This window comes from Panthera pardus, unplaced genomic scaffold (genome assembly GCF_024362965.1).
Source record: "Panthera pardus isolate Hobbes unplaced genomic scaffold, ASM2436296v1 HiC_scaffold_22, whole genome shotgun sequence".
Classification (NCBI taxonomy): domain Eukaryota; kingdom Metazoa; phylum Chordata; class Mammalia; order Carnivora; family Felidae; genus Panthera; species Panthera pardus.
The window spans coordinates 54,692,882-54,711,820 of record NW_026526788.1 but is presented as its reverse complement, the minus strand read 5'-3'; the positions used below and the strand labels follow the sequence as shown (position 1 = coordinate 54,711,820).

At 40.5% G+C, this 18,939-nt stretch overlaps 1 protein-coding gene across 5 annotated transcripts; it reads right to left on the bottom strand.

The window, feature by feature from the left end:
* Positions 1 to 844: 844 nt before the first annotated feature.
* CCNJ (cyclin J) lies at positions 845 to 18,868 on the bottom strand. 5 transcript variants are annotated; one of them, XM_019445222.2, is made up of 6 exons: positions 18,593 to 18,868; positions 17,965 to 18,074; positions 12,460 to 12,670; positions 5,240 to 5,539; positions 4,993 to 5,152; positions 845 to 3,963 (listed from the first exon to the last, which is right to left on the bottom strand). In XM_019445222.2, exons 2-6 carry the CDS (start codon positions 18,031 to 18,033, stop codon positions 3,552 to 3,554), a joined length of 1,152 nt encoding a protein of 383 aa, XP_019300767.1. In that variant the 5' UTR covers positions 18,034 to 18,074; positions 18,593 to 18,868; the 3' UTR covers positions 845 to 3,551. The 5 variants fall into 5 exon arrangements, with proteins under 5 accessions (XP_019300767.1, XP_019300768.1, XP_019300769.1 ...); XM_019445223.2 differs by having other exon boundaries at positions 4,993 to 5,119; positions 18,730 to 18,862; XM_019445224.2 differs by having other exon boundaries at positions 4,993 to 5,116; positions 18,730 to 18,862.
* Positions 18,869 to 18,939: the final 71 nt, after the last annotated feature.

Here is an 18,939-nt window from a genome sequence, read left to right as displayed (position 1 = left end):
CAGGCTCCAAGCTGTCAGAACAGAGCCCAACGTGGGGTTTGAACTCACAGACCGTGAGATCATTACCCAACTTGAAGTCAGATGCTCAACTGAGTGAGCCACCCAGGAGCCCCTAGGAGTGGAAATTCTTTTTTTTTTTTTTTTTTTTTTCCAACGTTTTTTATTTATTTTTGGGACAGAGAGAGACAGAGCATGAACGGGGGAGGGGCAGAGAGAGAGGGAGACACAGAATCGGAAACAGGCTCCAGGCTCCGAGCCATCAGCCCAGAGCCTGACGCGGGGCTCGAACTCACGGGCCGCGAGATCGTGACCTGGCTGAAGTCGGACGCTTAACCGACTGCGCCACCCAGGCGCCCCGGAAATTCTTAATCCACACATACAAACCTGTTAAAATTTTACTCTTCAAAACAATTTCTACCTGAGTTTTAAGTTCAATTAAGTGGCAAAAGATATATTTAGGTGAACAGACCACTATCACTCACTGTTGACCCTGCTCCCTCTCACATCCTTGACTGTTTTGTGTCCCTACTTTTCTGAGATCAGATTTCAAATTTTCTGAAGTATGTGTTGTTTAATAAATTAGAAGCTGCGATTGTTAATACACTAACTGATTTTAAGCTCAAAAGTCCAAAAGCTGCGTGCGATATACTTTTGTGGGCTTTGATGCTCAGTATGGAATACATAATTACTACACAAATGTTTCCTACCACTTTGGTTATACTCTACATCTGGATGGCTTTTAGTAAATATAATTAGGATTCCAAGTCTGACTAATACGATGACATGGTTCACTGAAACTACAAATATATACCAAATTTATATTTAAAACAAAACACTAAAGCCATTTTTACTGAAAACTAGATTTATTTTAAAATTAAGTGCATAGCACTCATCTAATTCCATTGGTGTAGAATTTAGCACCATACTCGCTATTTGCAATTAATGTCACAACACAGATACATTTTGGTTTGCAGTCTGTACTTGAGTAGTGTTTATTTAGTGGACTTTGGTAAAGCCCTTTATACATATCATTAATCTCTTCACAGTACACATTTAATGATGGTCCAGTAATCTCAAAAAAAAAAAAAAAAAAGAAAGAAAAAAGACCTACTTTAAAGACTAACCAATAAATTAAACAAAACAAAACCCATACAACTCCCCCCACCCCCGTCCCCCAAGGCTAGCAGTTGTGAGTTGTATTTATATTGAAACCTAATGTTTTAAAAATAGTTCTGATTCTCCAATCACCCCACCCACCCCATCCTGGGTATGCAGCAATAGTAACCAATTAATTATTTTATTCTACCCCCCCCCCCAAATTAATCCAGTGTTTAGTTTTTTTAAATATAAACTGGGAAAGTGTTATAAGTTTTTTAAAAAGGCATATTCTTCTATAACAAGAATGACATTTAAACCAATCAATAAAAGCATTTGACAAGACATTAAATTACCATAGGCACCGGCTGTTGTTTCAAGTTGGGATCTCTATCCCAGTATCTTACATTCATAGCATTATTGAGGTAGTTAAAATACTGAAAATCGGACTCCAGGTGCTGGGTTCTGAATGTGAAAGATATCTTCTCTTTTGAACCCACTTTCCCCCAAATAATTCAAGCTCACTTGAGGTAAGAACTACCAAAATCCAATTAGCAGCCTTCTAGAGGAAAAGTGATGATACTTTCAGAAAACAATTTTCATGCTTCAAAACTGCCATGAGTGAGTGTTCTTACCTGAGTGGTTTTTAATCTACCAGACTAATAAATTCACATCATGCCCTATGTACTCTATTATACAAGTTACCATTCTTTTAAGGAAAGGACATTCTCTAAGAATTCATGCTGGCAGAAGCCACCCACCCACATTTATCCACTGGAGCCATCTGGATCAGTCCACTACTGCGTTGAGTCCCTTCCTTTCCTAACAAAAGCCATTGGCTTGATTACTGAGACTCCTGCTGCATACCCACAACACATTTATAATATTGTCTTCAATGCATATTGTGGCAGTCACATACCTGCCATGCAATTTCCCTTCTATTCAAGTGCTATCTTTAAAAAAACACACACACGCACACACACACACACACACACACACACAAAACAAAAAGACACACCTTACTAATTTTTAAATCAGAAAGCTTCCCTCCACCAAATCTCTGTTCTCCCACAGATAAGAGCACAATGTATACAGTTTCAGTTATTACAATGCTTTCTTTCTTTTTACGTTTTATTCCCTCTGAATTCTTTCCCCCAAATTGCCCTTGCTGTAATGACTTATTATTGCTGTTTTCACTCATGACCAATACAGTGAAATGTCCCAGGGCAGTTCTGGGGCTGATGTAATGAAAGTGGCTACTGAAATTTAGTCATCAGTTCCTTTGCCTGCTTACACTGACTGGCTGGATTGAAAGGCTGCTTATAAAACTTGTCTTCCACGTAACAAAGTGCTGCTCTAGCACAACCTGAGAACTACCCTGGCCACATTCCATTTCAAAATAAACCTACAGGACTTCATTCTAGTACTGACAGTTTACAGCCAAGCCTTCCTTTGAAAAAACCTCTAGAGTAACATCAATTCTGAGTATAAATCATTGATTGCACCGAGAAATGCAAAACCGCTGTATGTATCATGAATGACAGGAACCACTTCATTCGTTCTACGCTACAATTATGTTCTCATTTGAAAACACATCCTAGCAAGAGTATTTTAACCTATGTTATAAAGGTAGTTCATACTATAACATTCCCAAAACATGTTGCATTACAGTTAAGTGTTTCCAAGTAGTACAAATTCCCTGAGTTAAATGTGTTTTAATTCTAAAGATATGAGGTTGATCACTTAGGGGGAAAAAATAAGAAAAACTTATGACCATGATTTTAAGAGATCTAATCCATCCTTAATCTTACTTAGTACATGAATCCAGATACTTATATTGTGATAGGAAGTTATATAGAATCATCTAAAAAAAATTTTTTTTCTTTTACTGCAGATTGGTATAGAATAGCAATTCATGAGTTTAAACATAGTAAAAAATTCATTTGTGGATCAAAAATGGAACTCAAAACTGCAGAATAAAAAAAAAAAAAAAAGGACTTCTTCAAAAATTAATACTGTAACTTTCCTTCATAAAAAGACCATTTGGCAAGTCCACAGATAAACATTAGTCTCTGACATATAAGCCAACACTGGGCCCAGAGCCCACCGCAGGCCAATCTCAAAATGGCGATTTGGAGTCTGTCCAAATTTTGTTGTAGTGAATATTTTTGAAATATTTGGACCATCAGCCAGGGCTTGAAAATTTTTGTCATTATAGGGATGTGTTTTAACAGGATTTGATATACATACTGTTAAAGTGTTTGCGGTGTTTGTTCGGTCCTCCCAGGTGTTCGTGGCGCACTGAAAGGGATTTTCAGTCTTCCTAGCAGATGCTGGTATCTGAAGAGTTCTGATGCAATCTGGATCCCTTTCCTTTTGAAGAGAAGTTTACAAAAAGCTTGCCCCAGAGCTTCAAGTCACAAACAGTCTGGGTCAGGTATTACCTTCACATAAAATCACCTTTCAAAGCATGGAGTAATGCAAGGGTAATGTTCATTTATCTGATAACTCCGGTTATAAGAAACATTCAGACAGGGCTTAACTTCTACTGGTATTGCCAGTGACATCCCAACACCAGTCTGCACATGCCCAAGGCCCTGAACACTAGTTTGGAAGCCAGCAGGACACGTCTGTAGTGTGTAAGATGAGGTGTGTGTGGTGGATACAATCTGCTGACAGCTTGGTTGTTCCGCTACAGGATGGCGATACTGCAGTGAGGTCTGATGCGTCTGATGGAGATACTGAGGCTGCTGAAAGTGAACTGGCCGCGAGGGCTGAGAAGCTGACGGGAACACACTCAGCTGTGCTGGCTGGGATCCTGCCTGTCCTCTCTGTTTGTTTGCCTCTTTCACATCATTATCATGAGCGCTGCGTAGAGAGAAAGAAAAATGTCAATACTACTACTTCAATTCGGGGCACCTGAGTGGCTCAGTCGGTTAAGCATCCGACTTTGGCTCAGGTCGTGATTTTGCAGTCGTTGAGTTTAAGCCCCCCATTGGGCTCTGCACTGGCAGCTCGGGGCCTGAAGCTTGCTTTGGATTCCGTGTCTCCCTCTCTCTGCCCCTTCCCTGGCTCATGCTCTGTCTCTCTCTCAAAAACAAACAAACACTGAAAAAAAAAATTATAATGTTACTTCAACTCTTCAACAGTTGACTCCATGGACTGCCCCACTGCCCAGGTAGCAGTCACTGTAACCATAATTTTAACAACAGTGAGATTTTACTCTTATCCTTCTAAAAGCTCCTTCCTTTGACACAAACCTTGGGAATTGGCTGCTGGTAGCTCTGAGGCCTATTTCCAGCTTGGGAAATATTTCCACAATAAGCACTTAAACGTGGCTGCCACTTTGGTGACATCTGGTGGCCCTACAATTTCAAGATGTGGAAGTGGGCAAAAGGGCAAGATTTGCCTGGACTGATGAGTTGTGAGCTCACGTAAGAGCAGCTCCTTTCCTTATCATGTACCCCAAATCATGACAGCAATGACAGCCTCTCACTGGAAAACAGCTAAAGTACAGCTTTCTGCCAAGTACTAATCATAAAATGGCTTGCTCATGGCAGCTAGTAACTGTCAGAGCCAAAATCCTAAAAGCTCTGTGCTTTTAAGAAGTTCTTTTCAGAGGGACACCTGGGGGGCTCAGTCAGTTAAACGTCTGATTTTGGCTCAGGTCATGATCTTGTGGTTTGTGGGTTTGAGCCCCGCGTTGGGCTCTGTGCTGACAGCTCAGAGCATGGAGCCAGCTTGGGATTCTGTGTCTCCCTCTCTCTCTGCCCCTCCCCCGCTCACACTCTGTCTCTCTGTCAAAAATAAACATTTAAAAAAAAGGAAGTTCTTTTTATGGCCTTGTACATGAAGAAAAGTATTGAGAAATCACAAACACGAGGTAAGGAGGCTTACATCAATAGCCGTTCAATGCACTGCACTAAAAAATCCCAGGAGTAAGCAGTAAGACGATGCAATCTTGTAGGCCACGTTGGAGAAAGACGAAGTATAATCCTTGAAGAAGCCACACACGCAGCAGCTACTAAAGAAGGTGCATAATTTAGAAAGGCATAATCTGTGGAGACATCAAAAATGAACTTAAGCAACAGAATACACAAGTTACAAGCTCACAAGTCACTTACTGGCGTCCACAATGACTCACCTTGCAAAGATACTTCCAGGAAGTAATCTGCATACTTGGCCATGTAGAGTTTAGTTTTTTCCAAGCAAATCATTGGCCAGCCATCATGAAGATCTGTTTCGTGTACTGCTTCTGAGAGATAATACTCAATGAAATGGGCAGCTGTTGGAAGGCAGAGGTTCCACTGAAAGGTTTCTAATAATAACAGTTCCATATGTAGCAAATTTTGCTTTGTTAATACTAGATTCATGTTAGTCATACAACCCAGGCTGTTGAGCTGTTCCAGCTTAGGCACACTATCTTCTTTTTCTTCGAATTTACCTTATAAGAAAAGGGGGGAGGGGTAAGACAGAGAGACAAAATGTTATACAAGTGATCATTATAGGTCTGGTCACTTCAGTGGGATTTGCTGTCTTACTGCAAAGACTTAGATCCAAAGACATTCTTTCTCCTCTCTTGGGCAGAAACAAGTGTGCCAGAACTCTGGTTCTCATATTTTGCAGTATTCTCTCCTGGTGCCTCCATCCCTTACTCCTTACCCGCCTCTAAACAAAAAATGGAACATGTAAACATTCTGATCTATGTCATACTGTATAATGAAAATAGTCATATGTGCCAATGAAAAAATAACTCTTAAATCACCAGCACAATCTTTTCCAGGAAACTTCTTTTGGCAAGGGGGGAACAGCAGTGGTCAGTGGGAGAACAGGCTTTTATTTTAGAAGAAGAAAGTTTAAAGAATTTCATGCCACGGAGTTATCTGAAATCAAAATAGCTAAGCTTCAGGGGGCACCTGGGTGGCTGAGTCGGTTAAGTGTCCAGCTCTTGGTTTCGGCTCAGGTCATGATATCACAGTTTGTGAAATCAAGCCCCGCATTGGGCCCTGTGCCGACAGGTGGAGCCTACTTGGGAGCCTCTCTCTGTCCCTCCCCTGCTCTCTACATCTCTCTGCCAAAAATAAATACATAAAAACTTCAAGTGTTTCATTCTGGCTTATTTTCAGAACAATCTCAATTCCAGAGAGACAGTGAGAGAAAAAACTGGGTGAATATCTAAGAAGCATTCTCATTACACTGAAAAGCCTCCTCTTCTGAATTCAAACAAAACCTAGGTAAGTCTCTTACCAAAAAAGGAACAGGAGAATACTTTATATTTACTTTTGTATCCCCTTACAAAGTAGGAGTAGACATTCTGATGGCTGTACTTTATTATTCTAAGGCATAAACTTCTTTTCAGGAAATACTCATCTAAATGTACAGCTGAGGAACAGAATTCCCTCTCCAGCCCCAGAATAATGTTTCTACAGATTATTAATGTACCATCTTACACTTTAATTTACTGTATATAAATCATTCATTTTAGGTATCTCTAGAACTTATGGCTGGAAAAAATTCAAACTATCCAGTACCAGTATGGTTTTCAAGATGCAGCATTAGAACCAAAGAATTGTCTTCAAATCTCTCTGGGTTTGTTCCATGGTGGTCCACAGAAGACAGGAAATTATTAACTAAAGCCTTCTACCTTCTACTATTATGTTCTATTTTACATTAAAACAGTCATATAATATTGCAATTATTTCTAATTGTATTGTATGCAATACAATCTATCATATAGATTTCTCACAAAAGCTTTTATACTTGTTCAAAATTATAGTTGTTAGACTATGTTACATATTACTATACAGAATTTTTTGTTTTACTATTTTGAGAACTATTTCAACATATTTGATTTCTTTGGAAATCTTGTAATTTTATTTTATCCATTTAAAAACATGTTTTGGAGAAGAGCCAGAAAGATTGTCAAAGCAATAGAAACCACACGAGCTTCTCTGTGAAGTTTCTTTTCCAAGAAAGGATGGGTTTATATCACGTGTTGGAGGTGCTACAACAAATGGTAATGGTCACCAGCCCAGATGTTCAGCAGACCGGTCTCAGTGGTGCTATTCAAGTCTGTCCGCCCAGGGCTGGGGAAAAAGTACTGCTGGCTCCCTTGGGTCTGGCTTAAGGGGGAGGGGACCTGGGGTAGGTTTTGTCTCCTATGCCAGGTGAGTCAAAGCTCATGACTTAATGAAGAGGTGAAATCCAAAGAGAATTTTTCTCCTGCCTCAGAAATTTTGAGCATCTTAAGATCTATATTACTCTTTACTATATATTGCTACAGGTAGGAGGTGATCAAAAAACCATGTACAATTCAGACTTTGAAAGAATCTAGATAGCCCCTCCCAATTCAAATCACATACAGATGAATTTCACAAGTGTTTCCAATGATATACTCAGTAGGGCTGAGAGCACAAAAGTGATCTTTACAAGCTGGTCATCCAGCATCATCACTGCATAAAGATACGGGAAAGGAACCCACTGTTCTCCACTGTCAGAGTGGAGAGTGTCCCAGGAATTTAGTTCAATCCCTCTGGATGAATCATTAAGGTTTTCAAAGTACCCTGCCATTTGTGTAGCAACAGCAACACCCTCAGTGTACTTCAAAGGAATATCATAAAAATTAATGTGTTTATTTACATCATGCTTGAAGTTCCTTTGAAGACATTAATACACTATAACTCACTGTTTAATTCAAGGATCAAGAATGTTTCATATTATTTCTTTGAAACTTTCAACACTGAAAACAAAATTGTATAAGACCAATTTCAAAGCTCAAAAAACGAAGGCAATGAGGTTGGCTGATTCATTCAAGGTCAAGTAAGCTGAACCAAACCAAAAATGGAAGCCAAAAGGAAGACTTATGTTTGAATTCCCAAATCTGTACTTCTAGATCAAAGTATTGCACTAGGTTATATGGGGACAACAACTATCAAAATAGACAGAATTCTGTATTATTAAAAATCTATGGGGTTTCTGTATTTATAAAGTACTTGGCGGTTACAAGTGTAAAAAGAAAGCCTTTGTACCTTGACTTGCAAAGTTAAAAACAACCTGTGTACTGCATAATGACTATACTTGGGATTTTATTCAGGCTTAAGTTTTTTGGAACTTTTTCATTATATATAGTGATATACTCCGATACATAGATACTAAAAGACTTAAAAATGTGTGACAGCGTCAGTGAGTACCTGCATTCATAACCATCATTTTTGTTGTGCTCAAAGCTATGTGCATGGATATTTTAAATCTACTTATCTGCAATACCACATACAGATCACAAAGATCAGTTTCTTCAATTGAAAGGAAATACCAGAAGCCATGTGATTATATTGATAAAGGCCCCAAACAGGAAATAAGGGCACAGGAAATTCACATCTGCTTCCCAGAAAATAAAGAATTAGACGCCACAGAAACAAAACATCGGACTTTCTTTCCTTTATAGGAAATGCTCAGATCAGCTATGGAAACCAGCACATTTTCAAAGCCAGCAGTGAAAGGTAGGTACATGGCAGAAGGAGCCAGGATCCTATGTCACTGTATACTCTGCCAATGGACATTTCGATTCTTTTATTATTGAGCATGAAAAAAGTCATCTTTGATACATACTAAGAATTTTCACAAATTTGTTAGACTACCAATCTAAGAGAAAAACCAAGTAAGGAACAGGAAGAGGCAATTCATAGGGGGGAAAAAAAAGTTCTATTCCTATTTAAAAAAAGGTTCTATTCATATTTAACTATTTGCATTAAAAAGATGTAAATCAAGTCAACTAGGAAGTAAAATTTTCACTTTTCAGATAACCAATTAAAAAGTTTTGTCAACCCATTACTGGTAAGCAAGGAGAAATAAGCATTTGTCACAGATTTTCACTACTAATAGCCTATCTTACTTTTGGCTTCATCCTGATTTTGAGATCATTTCTTAGTTACACAAGACCTTGACCAAATTATCAAAAGCCTCATATCCAAGACTGCTTCCGTGCTCTCTACAAGTTCAATGCTGATCACAGAAGCCAAGGGAAGCCAGGGTATACAAGACAAAGAGTTAGAATTTAAGAATTTTCCAGGATGAAGCACAGACTTTTCTGGAAAGAGCCAGAATCTTTAGAGCTAGGGAGTCAGACTAAAGATTATAGAAGACTTTATAGAAGAATTAATCACTATGATGCTAACATTTATGTTTCAATTTCCTATGTGTTTTTAAACATCTTACCCTACTTGATCCTCACAACAACTCTGTCAGTTAAGTGTCTTTATTTTCATTCTACAGACAAGTAACTTTAGACTTAAGGGTTGTTGAAATGCATATTGCTGACAACAGATTCAAACCTAGGAAATTCACCACCGTAATCCCTACTCTAAAACACCATACGGCTCGCTCTTTCATCAGAGACAGCCTGTCGGACCTTTCTTCCCAGCTCCAACAGTGCAGACATACAGGCAGCTGGGTACAGATATTACCTGGAACTCACAAGCTGTGCTCCATCTTTGGCCAAACTACTGACAGCCTCCCATCCTATTTAATAAGCAGAATCCACCGTCCCCCAGTCCTGTCAGCTGCAAGCTGTTCTCCACTTGTACGCAACAGGCTGCTCACCCTAAAGCAGGGAGCAGATGGGGAAGGCGAGCATACAGAGTTCAATCACTCTGGGAGGAGAGAAGCAGGACTTAAATAAAGTTTATGAAACCTAACTGGAGAGCTGCCAAAGATAAGAAAAGTGTAAGAATGTTAAGAAACACTAGAATGTACTCCACAAATTAAAAACAGACACCAGATACTAAAAATAGGCTACCAGTTTATACGCATCCTAAGTACTTTTGTAGCAGCAAACCTACAGAGTAGAGACAGACTACTAAGGGTCTCTTTGATTCCTGACCCAAGGATACAGCCAGCAGCTTAAACTCTTGACCACTGCCTACTTGGAGGGGCTGAGACCCTGGGGGATACCTATCTCACTCTCTTCACTATCCAGAGGAAAAGGAATAATGTAAAAACAATTCCTCTCTTTCGGCAAAGAGAGGTTAGGGGATGCCAGCAGAACAAAGGGAGGAGGTATCTGACGCTCAGCAATAGCTGATCAACAATTCATATTTAAGCCACAGGAATACAAATCCTAAAGCCTAGTTCCTTGAAAATGTGCAAAAATCATCTTCAATAAGTTGATCATAATCTTAAACAGTAAGAGATAATTAAAAAAACGAGAACAATTAAAAGCTCCATTTCAATCAACCTAAGATGGTGCACAAATAAAGTATCTTTTCCCCAAATTGTGGAAATTTCAAGAACTTGGCACCAATGCTAACCACTGCATGGTGGCCAGAAATCTTAGATTAGGCAACTAGAATCCCCAGGAAACTTTAGCAATAACATGTAGTTTAAGAATATCTAGTTGAGTAACTCCTAATTCATTTGATAAGTTACCACTAAGTAAAGTCAAGTAAGTCACAAATGTAAGTCAGTTCACCAGGAATAATCTCCTACTTGGTTTCCACCACATCTTAAGAATCTCAGGCATAAAGCAAGATGAGGTTTGGTAGTGGTAAAAGCAGTGATGGCCACAACAGGCAATATCATTTTTCACGAACGATACTAAGTTTTAAAAATAACCTAACTTGCATATGTGATTTCCAGTGTCTATTATAAACTGATCCTATTATAAACTAACATTTTGTAGGATAAGAAGCCATTCCATTTGTGAATCCTCACACATCCAATGTATCAAGTGTGGGTTTTTCTAATCCTATGCCAACTATGAAAGCACAAAGGGCTTCACAGCCAGTGATGAAACACATACAGAATTGTACACGAGATTGCTTATGAGAATGAAACTTTAATTAAAGGTTAAATTAAAGGTTAATTATAAATGTACAAGTATTACCTCTCCAGCATTCTGGATAGAGGGGAGAGGAGCAGGTGATGTGTCTGGATCATAGAGGACAACAGATTAAAGGAGAAATATAGATTTTCAGAAAATAGTATTCCGGTAAGAATTTGGCTCAAGGTGTATGGGAACAGGGAGGGAAGATAAGACTGGAAAGGTGGCTGGGACCAGATGCAAGGTTCTAAGTGTTACATTAAAGAGTTTCTACCTTAACCCACAAAGAGTGCTACGTCACCCCCGGGGCTGTGTTTATTTATATGAAATGTGGTCCACAAAGAATCTGAAATACGCAGGAGGTTATCAGATCAAAGGAATAGTAGTAAGAATAGAAAAAGAAAAAGAAAATGAAAATCTGAGAAGAAATTAGTGCCAGAAGTGGTATCACAAGGCCTGCATTTGGTTTTAGGTTTACTTTCAGTCAAAGCACAAAACTGTTCTACAAAGAACTCTGGTGGTAGCATGTAGGGGGAATGTTCCTTAGACAGCACCCACATAAGATCCCAAACCCTCAAGAGGGGGTTAGAAATGAAGGCAGTAGGTATTACTACAAAGTACTCTGAAGTGGGGATTACATTTCTACTGTAAATGACATTACTAAAAGAAAAACCCAATTTTAATTCCTTTACTCACCCTCTTTCTCTTCAGTCAAGATACTAACAATGAAATGAATTACAGGAAGAAACTAAGAGAAAGAGCCACCAAAAGACCCACCAGTACATTCTTCATCAGGTAACAAACAGGATTTATCAGAGTCTACCCTGCAGGCCACCACTGAGCCAGGCCTATTGCAAAAACAGTCTTCCCCATTTGTAGAAGCTGCCTGTGAACCTTCAGTTCATTAAGTCAACTCATTATGTAGTCAGTAGAAGGTATTCTAACAACACAAGACTATAGTACCTTTTGGACAGAGTTTCTCAACCTCAGTTCCACTGACATTTGGGGCCAGAAATTCTTTACGGGGCCGGGGGGGGGGGGGGGGCTGCCTTGTGCGTCGTAGATACTTAGTAGCACCCTCTACTTACTAGAGCCCTCTACTTACTAGAGGCTAGTAGCACCCTCCCAGGTTGTGACGACAACCAAAACTGTCTCTACCCAATGCCAACTATTTACTGTGGGTCAGTTTTTCCTGGTTGAGAAGCCTAAGGCAATGGTTCTCAAATGGAAAGGTACATCAGAATCAGCTTTGGAACTCAAGCCCCATGATACAGATTCTAAGTCAATAAATCTGGAGTGGCCTAGACATTTGTATCAGAATCTTCAGGATGTAGGGCTTAAGCACATAACTTTTTAAAAGACTTCAGAGCTAGTCTTTTAATGTCTAGTTAAGAATGATTATGCCAAGAAGCACTTTCAACATAAACTTTCTGATATTAGTAAACTGGAATGAATGCAATTTGGTGATGTTTCACTGACCTCTATATGAATTTATTTTATTCCAAACAATGGAAACTTCTAGTCATGCAGATGAGGTTCATACTTACTTGCTAGAAGCAGACAGGAAAGTGCAACTAAATGCAGCTGCTGGATGGAGATGTCATACCGATCCATAAATAAGTCCAGCAAATAGACAGCCAGATGTCGGGCAGAAGGGCAGAGAGTGAAGCGATTGCTCACAATGGCAATCAGGTCAGCAAAATACCTTCTGAGACTTAGTTGAGGGGACTGGCCTTTGTAGGAAGGCAACTTCAGCTCCTAAATCAAGAGGAACAACATTTAGTCTAACATGGCCTGTAGGAGTAATATCCCTACAATGCAAAGACAACTTTTGCCCCCAATATGTTAGTGTTATAAGTGCCTAAAACACTTCTTGAAGGAAACACAAATTTGAAAAAGTTGAATGGAAAGATAATGAATGGCATTTAAAATCTAAAACCAAACTTTTCTCCTTATTTTTAAACATCTGTGAGGTGAGAAGTTATAGGTGTTTCATGCATTAATTATAGAAGGGATATATTCCAGCAAGATTTTTGTATCCTTTTTTCCCTACCACGTGTTTTTAGAAAAACTCTGCTACCAAAAACCCAACCACACCACACATATACACCCCCTTTAGGAGGCTCAAAGCTTTGGGGTAGAAGGTAACAGGTAGTGAATATGCTCCTAGTAGGTCAAATACTATTACACTTGCAGAGACGTGGAAGGTAGAGACTAGTATTCATCCACTAGTATCTTCTAAGCATGTTTCCATTTGAGCAGTTTTATGATCTCTCGTTTGCCATTACCTTTTCATACACCTAAAATTTTTCCCATCATCGCTGTTCAATCTCAGAATTACATGAACCATTTTTCGAAAATTAGAAATTTTCTATACTATTAAAGTATTTCCAGAACATACAGAAAGCAGAAAGATAAAAAGGTTCTAAATTCATTTCATGAGATCAGCATAATACTAATATTAAACCTAATAGGTATCACAATAGCAGGAAATTACATAGATATGACCTCAAAACCACAGGCAAAAAAAAAAAAAAGATCAATTAAACATCAAAATTTAAAAATTTTGTGCGAAGTTCACTCTTTTCAACAGAGTGAACAGGCAATCCACAGAATGGAAGAAAATATTTGCAAATCATATATCTGGTAAAAGGTTAATATGCAGATTATATAAAGAACTTTTATATATGCAATCCAACAACAAAGAACTTGCTTAAAGATGGGCAAAAGGTTTAATAAACATTTCTCCAGGGGCGCCTGGGTGGCTCAGTCGGTTAAGCGTCTGACTTCGGCTCAGGTCATGATCTCGCGGTCCGTGGGTTCAAGCCCCGCATCGGGCTCTGTGCTGACAGCTCAGAGCCTGGAGCCTGTTTCAGATTCTGTGTCTCCCTCTTTCTCTGACCCTCCCCTGTTCATGCTCTCTCTCTCTCTCTCTGTCTCAAAAATAAATAAATGTTTAAAAAAAAAAAACAAAAAAAACATTTCTCCAAAGATATATAAATGACCAATAAACACATATAAAGATGCTCAACATTATTAATCATTAGGGAAATGCAAATCAAAACCATTACGAGATACCACTTCAGACCCACTGGGATTGCTATTATCAAAAAAATCCAAAACAGAACACAAGTGGTGACAAGAATGGGAGAAATTGGAACCCTTTTGGAATGGTGGGAATATAAAATTGTACAGCCACTGAATAACGATATTACAATTCCTCAAAAAAATTAAACATAGAATTATTATATGATCCAGAAGTTCCACTTTTAGGTATACACCAAAAAGAACTGAAAGTAGGGACTCACATATTTGTACCTCTCTATTGTTAGCAGCATTATTCACAAAAGCCAAAAGGTAGAAACAAACAACCCTTCAGTATATGAATTGATAAAATGCATTTTAGTTTAAGATGAAAAAGTTCTACAGATGTAGAGGTAAAAGTAACACAATGTAAATGTACCTAATGTCACTGAACTATCCACTTAAAAATAGTTAAAATTTTATGTTGTAAAAACTTTACAATAAATAAACACCAAAAATGGAACTTACATATCTGCCTAACCAATAAGAGCTAAAATTTTAGACAAAATGTTAGCCAATGTAATTTAGTAGTATATCCAAAGAATACATCATCATCAATTGTAGTACATCCCAGGAATGCAAAGATGGCTTGATATCAGGAACTCTATTTATATATATATATACATATATATATATATATGTATATATATATATATATTATAGTCTAATAAACCAAAGATTATTAGAATATAATACAGTAATCACAAGTTATTACAGAACAGAGAGACAGAAGATCTAACCCAGCTCAGGAGATGGAGTGCTGGGAAAAAACAAAGCCAGGGGAGGCTTTCTTTAAAAGAGGCTTGAACAGGTCTTAAAGACTCACTGGGAAACATAGCTGGAAAACACTTTATTTGGTGGAGTTTATTTTTCACTATGTTAACTTATTAAATGTGGATAAAACAAAGGCAAGAACACCAAGGACCAACAGATTTTTAAGAGTGTGTCTAATACATTCTCTTTATATCATTTTAAATGGTAAACTACAAGTGCTTACCAGATGGCTGTCAGATTCAGTTTTCTTCATCCAGATACTACAGTTATGTAAGCATGAAAAAATGACCTATGCTTCTCTCAGCTTTACAAGTTTTTTTAATAATGTGTATTCCTGATACTCTAGAATTTTACACTCTTGTTCCCGTCTGCTTCTCAGGATGTCACGGGACCAAAGCACGGAGACCTGAGCAAGTCGTCTCCATCTCCAGTCTCAAGTACTAGTCCATTCACCATCCTAAATGCCATCCCTTTCTCAGAACGGGCTACTGTCCAGCCAAGATGGAAATAAAGGCATAGAAGCAGTACTCACAACTGTAAATACAACTCTGTGGGATATTTTTGGAGTGTTTTTCACAAGCTAGCATTGTTCCCATCTGTCATAGACACTCCTGAAAATACTTCCCAGCCATCCTAGGATTTTAGTATACATTGCATAACAATATGAGAAGATAACAATATGAGAAGTGTAAGAAGACAGCTGCTTTATAGGGTTTTTGGGGGGAAGTGGAGGAGAAAATAGTTATATTTTACAAAAAATCAGAACAGCTGCATTTGGGGTTGAAGGGAATTTCCATTTGCTGTAATTTTTACCCTTCCCTAGTAGATGCAATGCTGCTGGTCAAAGCAACGATTACTCCACACACCTTGGATCTAAACAGGTAATTCCTTCCATTGTGTCTAAATGGCAATTGTGCAAAGGAAGAGCTAAATTGAGATGCTGAGTTATGTGAGATTAGACCTAACACAGGCAGAGACAAGTCTGTCTCATCCACTATTACCATTCTAACACCTGGCATAGTACCTTGTATATTGCAGGTATTCATATATGTTGAATAAATAAGCATGACTATCCAACTAAATCACTAAATTAATAATCTAGAATTAATTTTTTTATAAGAAAAGTTGATTTTAACTTTTCTTGACTTCAGTATACTGCAAACAGGGGTCTCTCCAGTTCCACAAGGTTCAAGTTTTACCGATAAACATATTTACCGATTAATAAATTTTTCACAAAGTGTGACTATTGTGTCAATTGTGGCTTACACAGGGCTTAAAGATAAAATAAGACAACCCAGGGTAGCACGCCACAGGTGACCCAAGGTAACTTTCAGTGGCATTCCCTCAGGCCCCACGCTCCAATAGTTCGATAGTTCATAAGCAATTTTAATACAGGCTTGTGTCTTATTCCTTTGATCCTCCTTAGAGCCTAATACACAAAGTATTTTACAAACGTGCTGGAAAAAATCCACTTCCAACCTCAACTGACAAAATTAACTCAATGTCATCACTCGGATTAAAATTACACATAATTTCCATACCATGGAAATCTTTTAAGGAAAATCTTTTGAGTTTTAGGTCACTAAAAAAATAAAAGTATCATTAACATCAAAGAATTAATTTCACCACATACCAGAGGGATAAAGGGCTGACATTTAGAAAAGGAGAACATTTAAAACTAAAAGACCAAGGGCGCCTAGGTGGCTCAGTTGGTTAGGCGTCTCTTGGTTTTGGCTCAGGTCATGATCTCACGGTTCGTGAGTTCAAGCCCCACGTCAGGCTCTGTGCTGACAGCTCAGAGCCTGGAGCCTGCTTCGGATTCTGTGTCTCCTTCCCTCTCTGCCCCTCCCCCACTTGTACTCAGTCTGTCTCTCAGAAATGAATAAATGTAAAAAAAAAAAAAAAAATCTCTAACCTTAGAAACAGGTACAGTTGTAACAATTTAAGTCGGAATTAGGTTTTCTAATGTAGTTAACCTGGTTTAAAAAAAAAAAAAAACTGACGATACAAGTTCATTATCATCCCAGGAACTTTAACTCCAACAGTCAGTAACCCTTTTATTTTTTTAAATGCTTATTTATTTTTGAGAGAGAGAAAGAATGCACAAGTGGGGGAGGGCCAGATAGAGTGAGATACACAGAATGTGAAACCGGCTCCAGGCTCTGAGCTGTCAGCACAGAATCTGAGGCGGGGCTTGAACCCATGAACTGTGAGATCATGACCTGAGGCCAAAGTCCGAGGCTTAACCGACTGAGCCACCCAGGTGCTCCATCAGTATCCCTTTTATTAAAGAGGCGGTTGTTTTGCTTCTTTCTCATTTTCTGTACATAACAAACGGCCCTCTCCATCCAGGGTGAAACTGAGTTAAGTTAGGGACAGTTTTGGATGTGGTCTCTCTTCTGGTTATCAAAGAGGCAGAGATGACCCGTTAAACTGAGATGTGACATAAGAGCAAAACTGTTAACTTAAGAACAATACACAGACTTTGCATTGTGCCAAAAAATTGCACCGAACCCCCCCTCCCCAGCAATATGTATTAAAGTCTACTTTCTGCTTTCAGTTAGCTGGAAGGAGCAGCTAACTCCTACCTTAAGGCATTTTGAACAGCCCCCAAATCTGGGGCGGGGGGGGGGGAGGTGTCTCAGGGAAAAATAACAACAGTCACCTCTTTCTTAGGGCTTACTATGCCCGAAGCACTGTTGTAAAGCACATACACAATAACAACTCATTTAATCTTCACAATCTCCCCACAAGCCTCATTCTATTATTATTCATTTTACAGATGAGGAAATTGGGAAAGAGAAAATTAAGTAACTTGTCCGAAGTCTTATAGCAGGCAGGTTAGTGGACAGGCTGGGGAATTTATGTACAGATGTGACCTAACAGCGGAACGCAACAGCAACTACAGAACGAGGGCTCCTCTGCCCAATAAAAGCCAGCACACACATCTGTTTAAAAACAGTATCAAATTCATGTTCCACTTTCCCTCTCCCAAATACCACGCTCCACCCTCACTTAAGTTACAGGTTCTTCTGATACATCCCAGGGAAGAAACCCAGGAGTTAATTAACCTCGAGCAAATAAGCAAACTCGCCTTTTCTGGTCTGGAAACTAGTGACCGGACTTCCCAGGGAGCCGCGATTTATACTAACTGGCACAAAACACTGAATGGAAAAATCGGGCACCGAAATTACCTTGTATCGAAGCGCTTGATGAATGTCGGCGGCCAGCTGTCCCCGCCACCACTGCCCTTCCAGCTCCATGGGACCCGGCGACGCGCCTGGCCAGACGCGGCAACTTCAGTCTGTAAGACACACCCCAGACGCGGTCAAGGCCGGCTCCTTCCACACGACCCTCAGCGCCCCCTCCCCGAGGGGTGTGACCTCAAGCCACCCTGGGTGGCTGCTCCTCTTCACCGGACTCGACCTAAAGCCAGCACCGGTCCAAACCAATTCCCCGACGCCGCGCGTAAGGCCCGAGCTACCCAGTCAGGAGGAGCGGGCTCGCGCTGAGAACTGCCGGCCTGGGTGCCGGGCAAAGGGGACCAACTTGGAGTTCCCAAGGTGCGGCCCGGGGTGCGCGCAAGGGAAGCTGGAGGCGGAGGCCTGGCTGGGGGCTCCCCGCGTCCCGGGTTCGAATTCTAGCGCCGGCCCCGGGTAGCAGAGAGACTGACACCAATCGAAGATCCCTTGAGGCGAAAACCTCCCGCGGATAAACCAGCAGACGAATACCCGCCCGGCCCCGGGTCCCAGCGGCAGCCGCTCGGGCACTCGTTCCCCCCCGGGGGGCCTCCCCGCGGCCCCCGCCGGGCCCGGCACGCACCCAGGCCGCCTCCACCTCGTCCAGAGCAGCGCACGGGATCGCGCGGCCCCAGAAAGGCGAACAAAAGGCCGGGCCGGGCGGGTCCGGTGCCCCGCGCCCAGCACGGGCCTGCCGGTCCCCACGGCGGCCTCCCTTACCCGGAACCGCGGCCCTCACAGCCCCAGCCCCGCCGGCGTGCGGGGGACGCCGGCCCCGCTCATGATGCGGACAGTCGGCCGCAAAGCGCCGGCCTCAGCTCGGGCCCAGCGCCGGGGCGCTCGCGCCGCCCATTGTTAAAGGACCGGCAGGCGGCTCGGCGTACAAAGCCAGCGCGGGGGCACATGCGGCCCCGCCGCTGCCAATCTCGT

Coding starts and splice junctions, on each gene's coding strand:
- CCNJ (XM_019445222.2), bottom strand. CDS start 18,033: ATGGAGCTGGAAGGGCAGTGGTGGCGGGGACAGCTGGCCGCCGACATT. Junction 12,671..17,964: donor ATCAAGCGCTTCGATACAAG/GTAATTTCGGTG, acceptor CTCTTGATTTAG/GAGCTGAAGTTGCCTTCCTA. Junction 5,153..5,239: donor CCTGGAAGTATCTTTGCAAG/GTGAGTCATTGT, acceptor ATGTCTCCACAG/ATTATGCCTTTCTAAATTAT.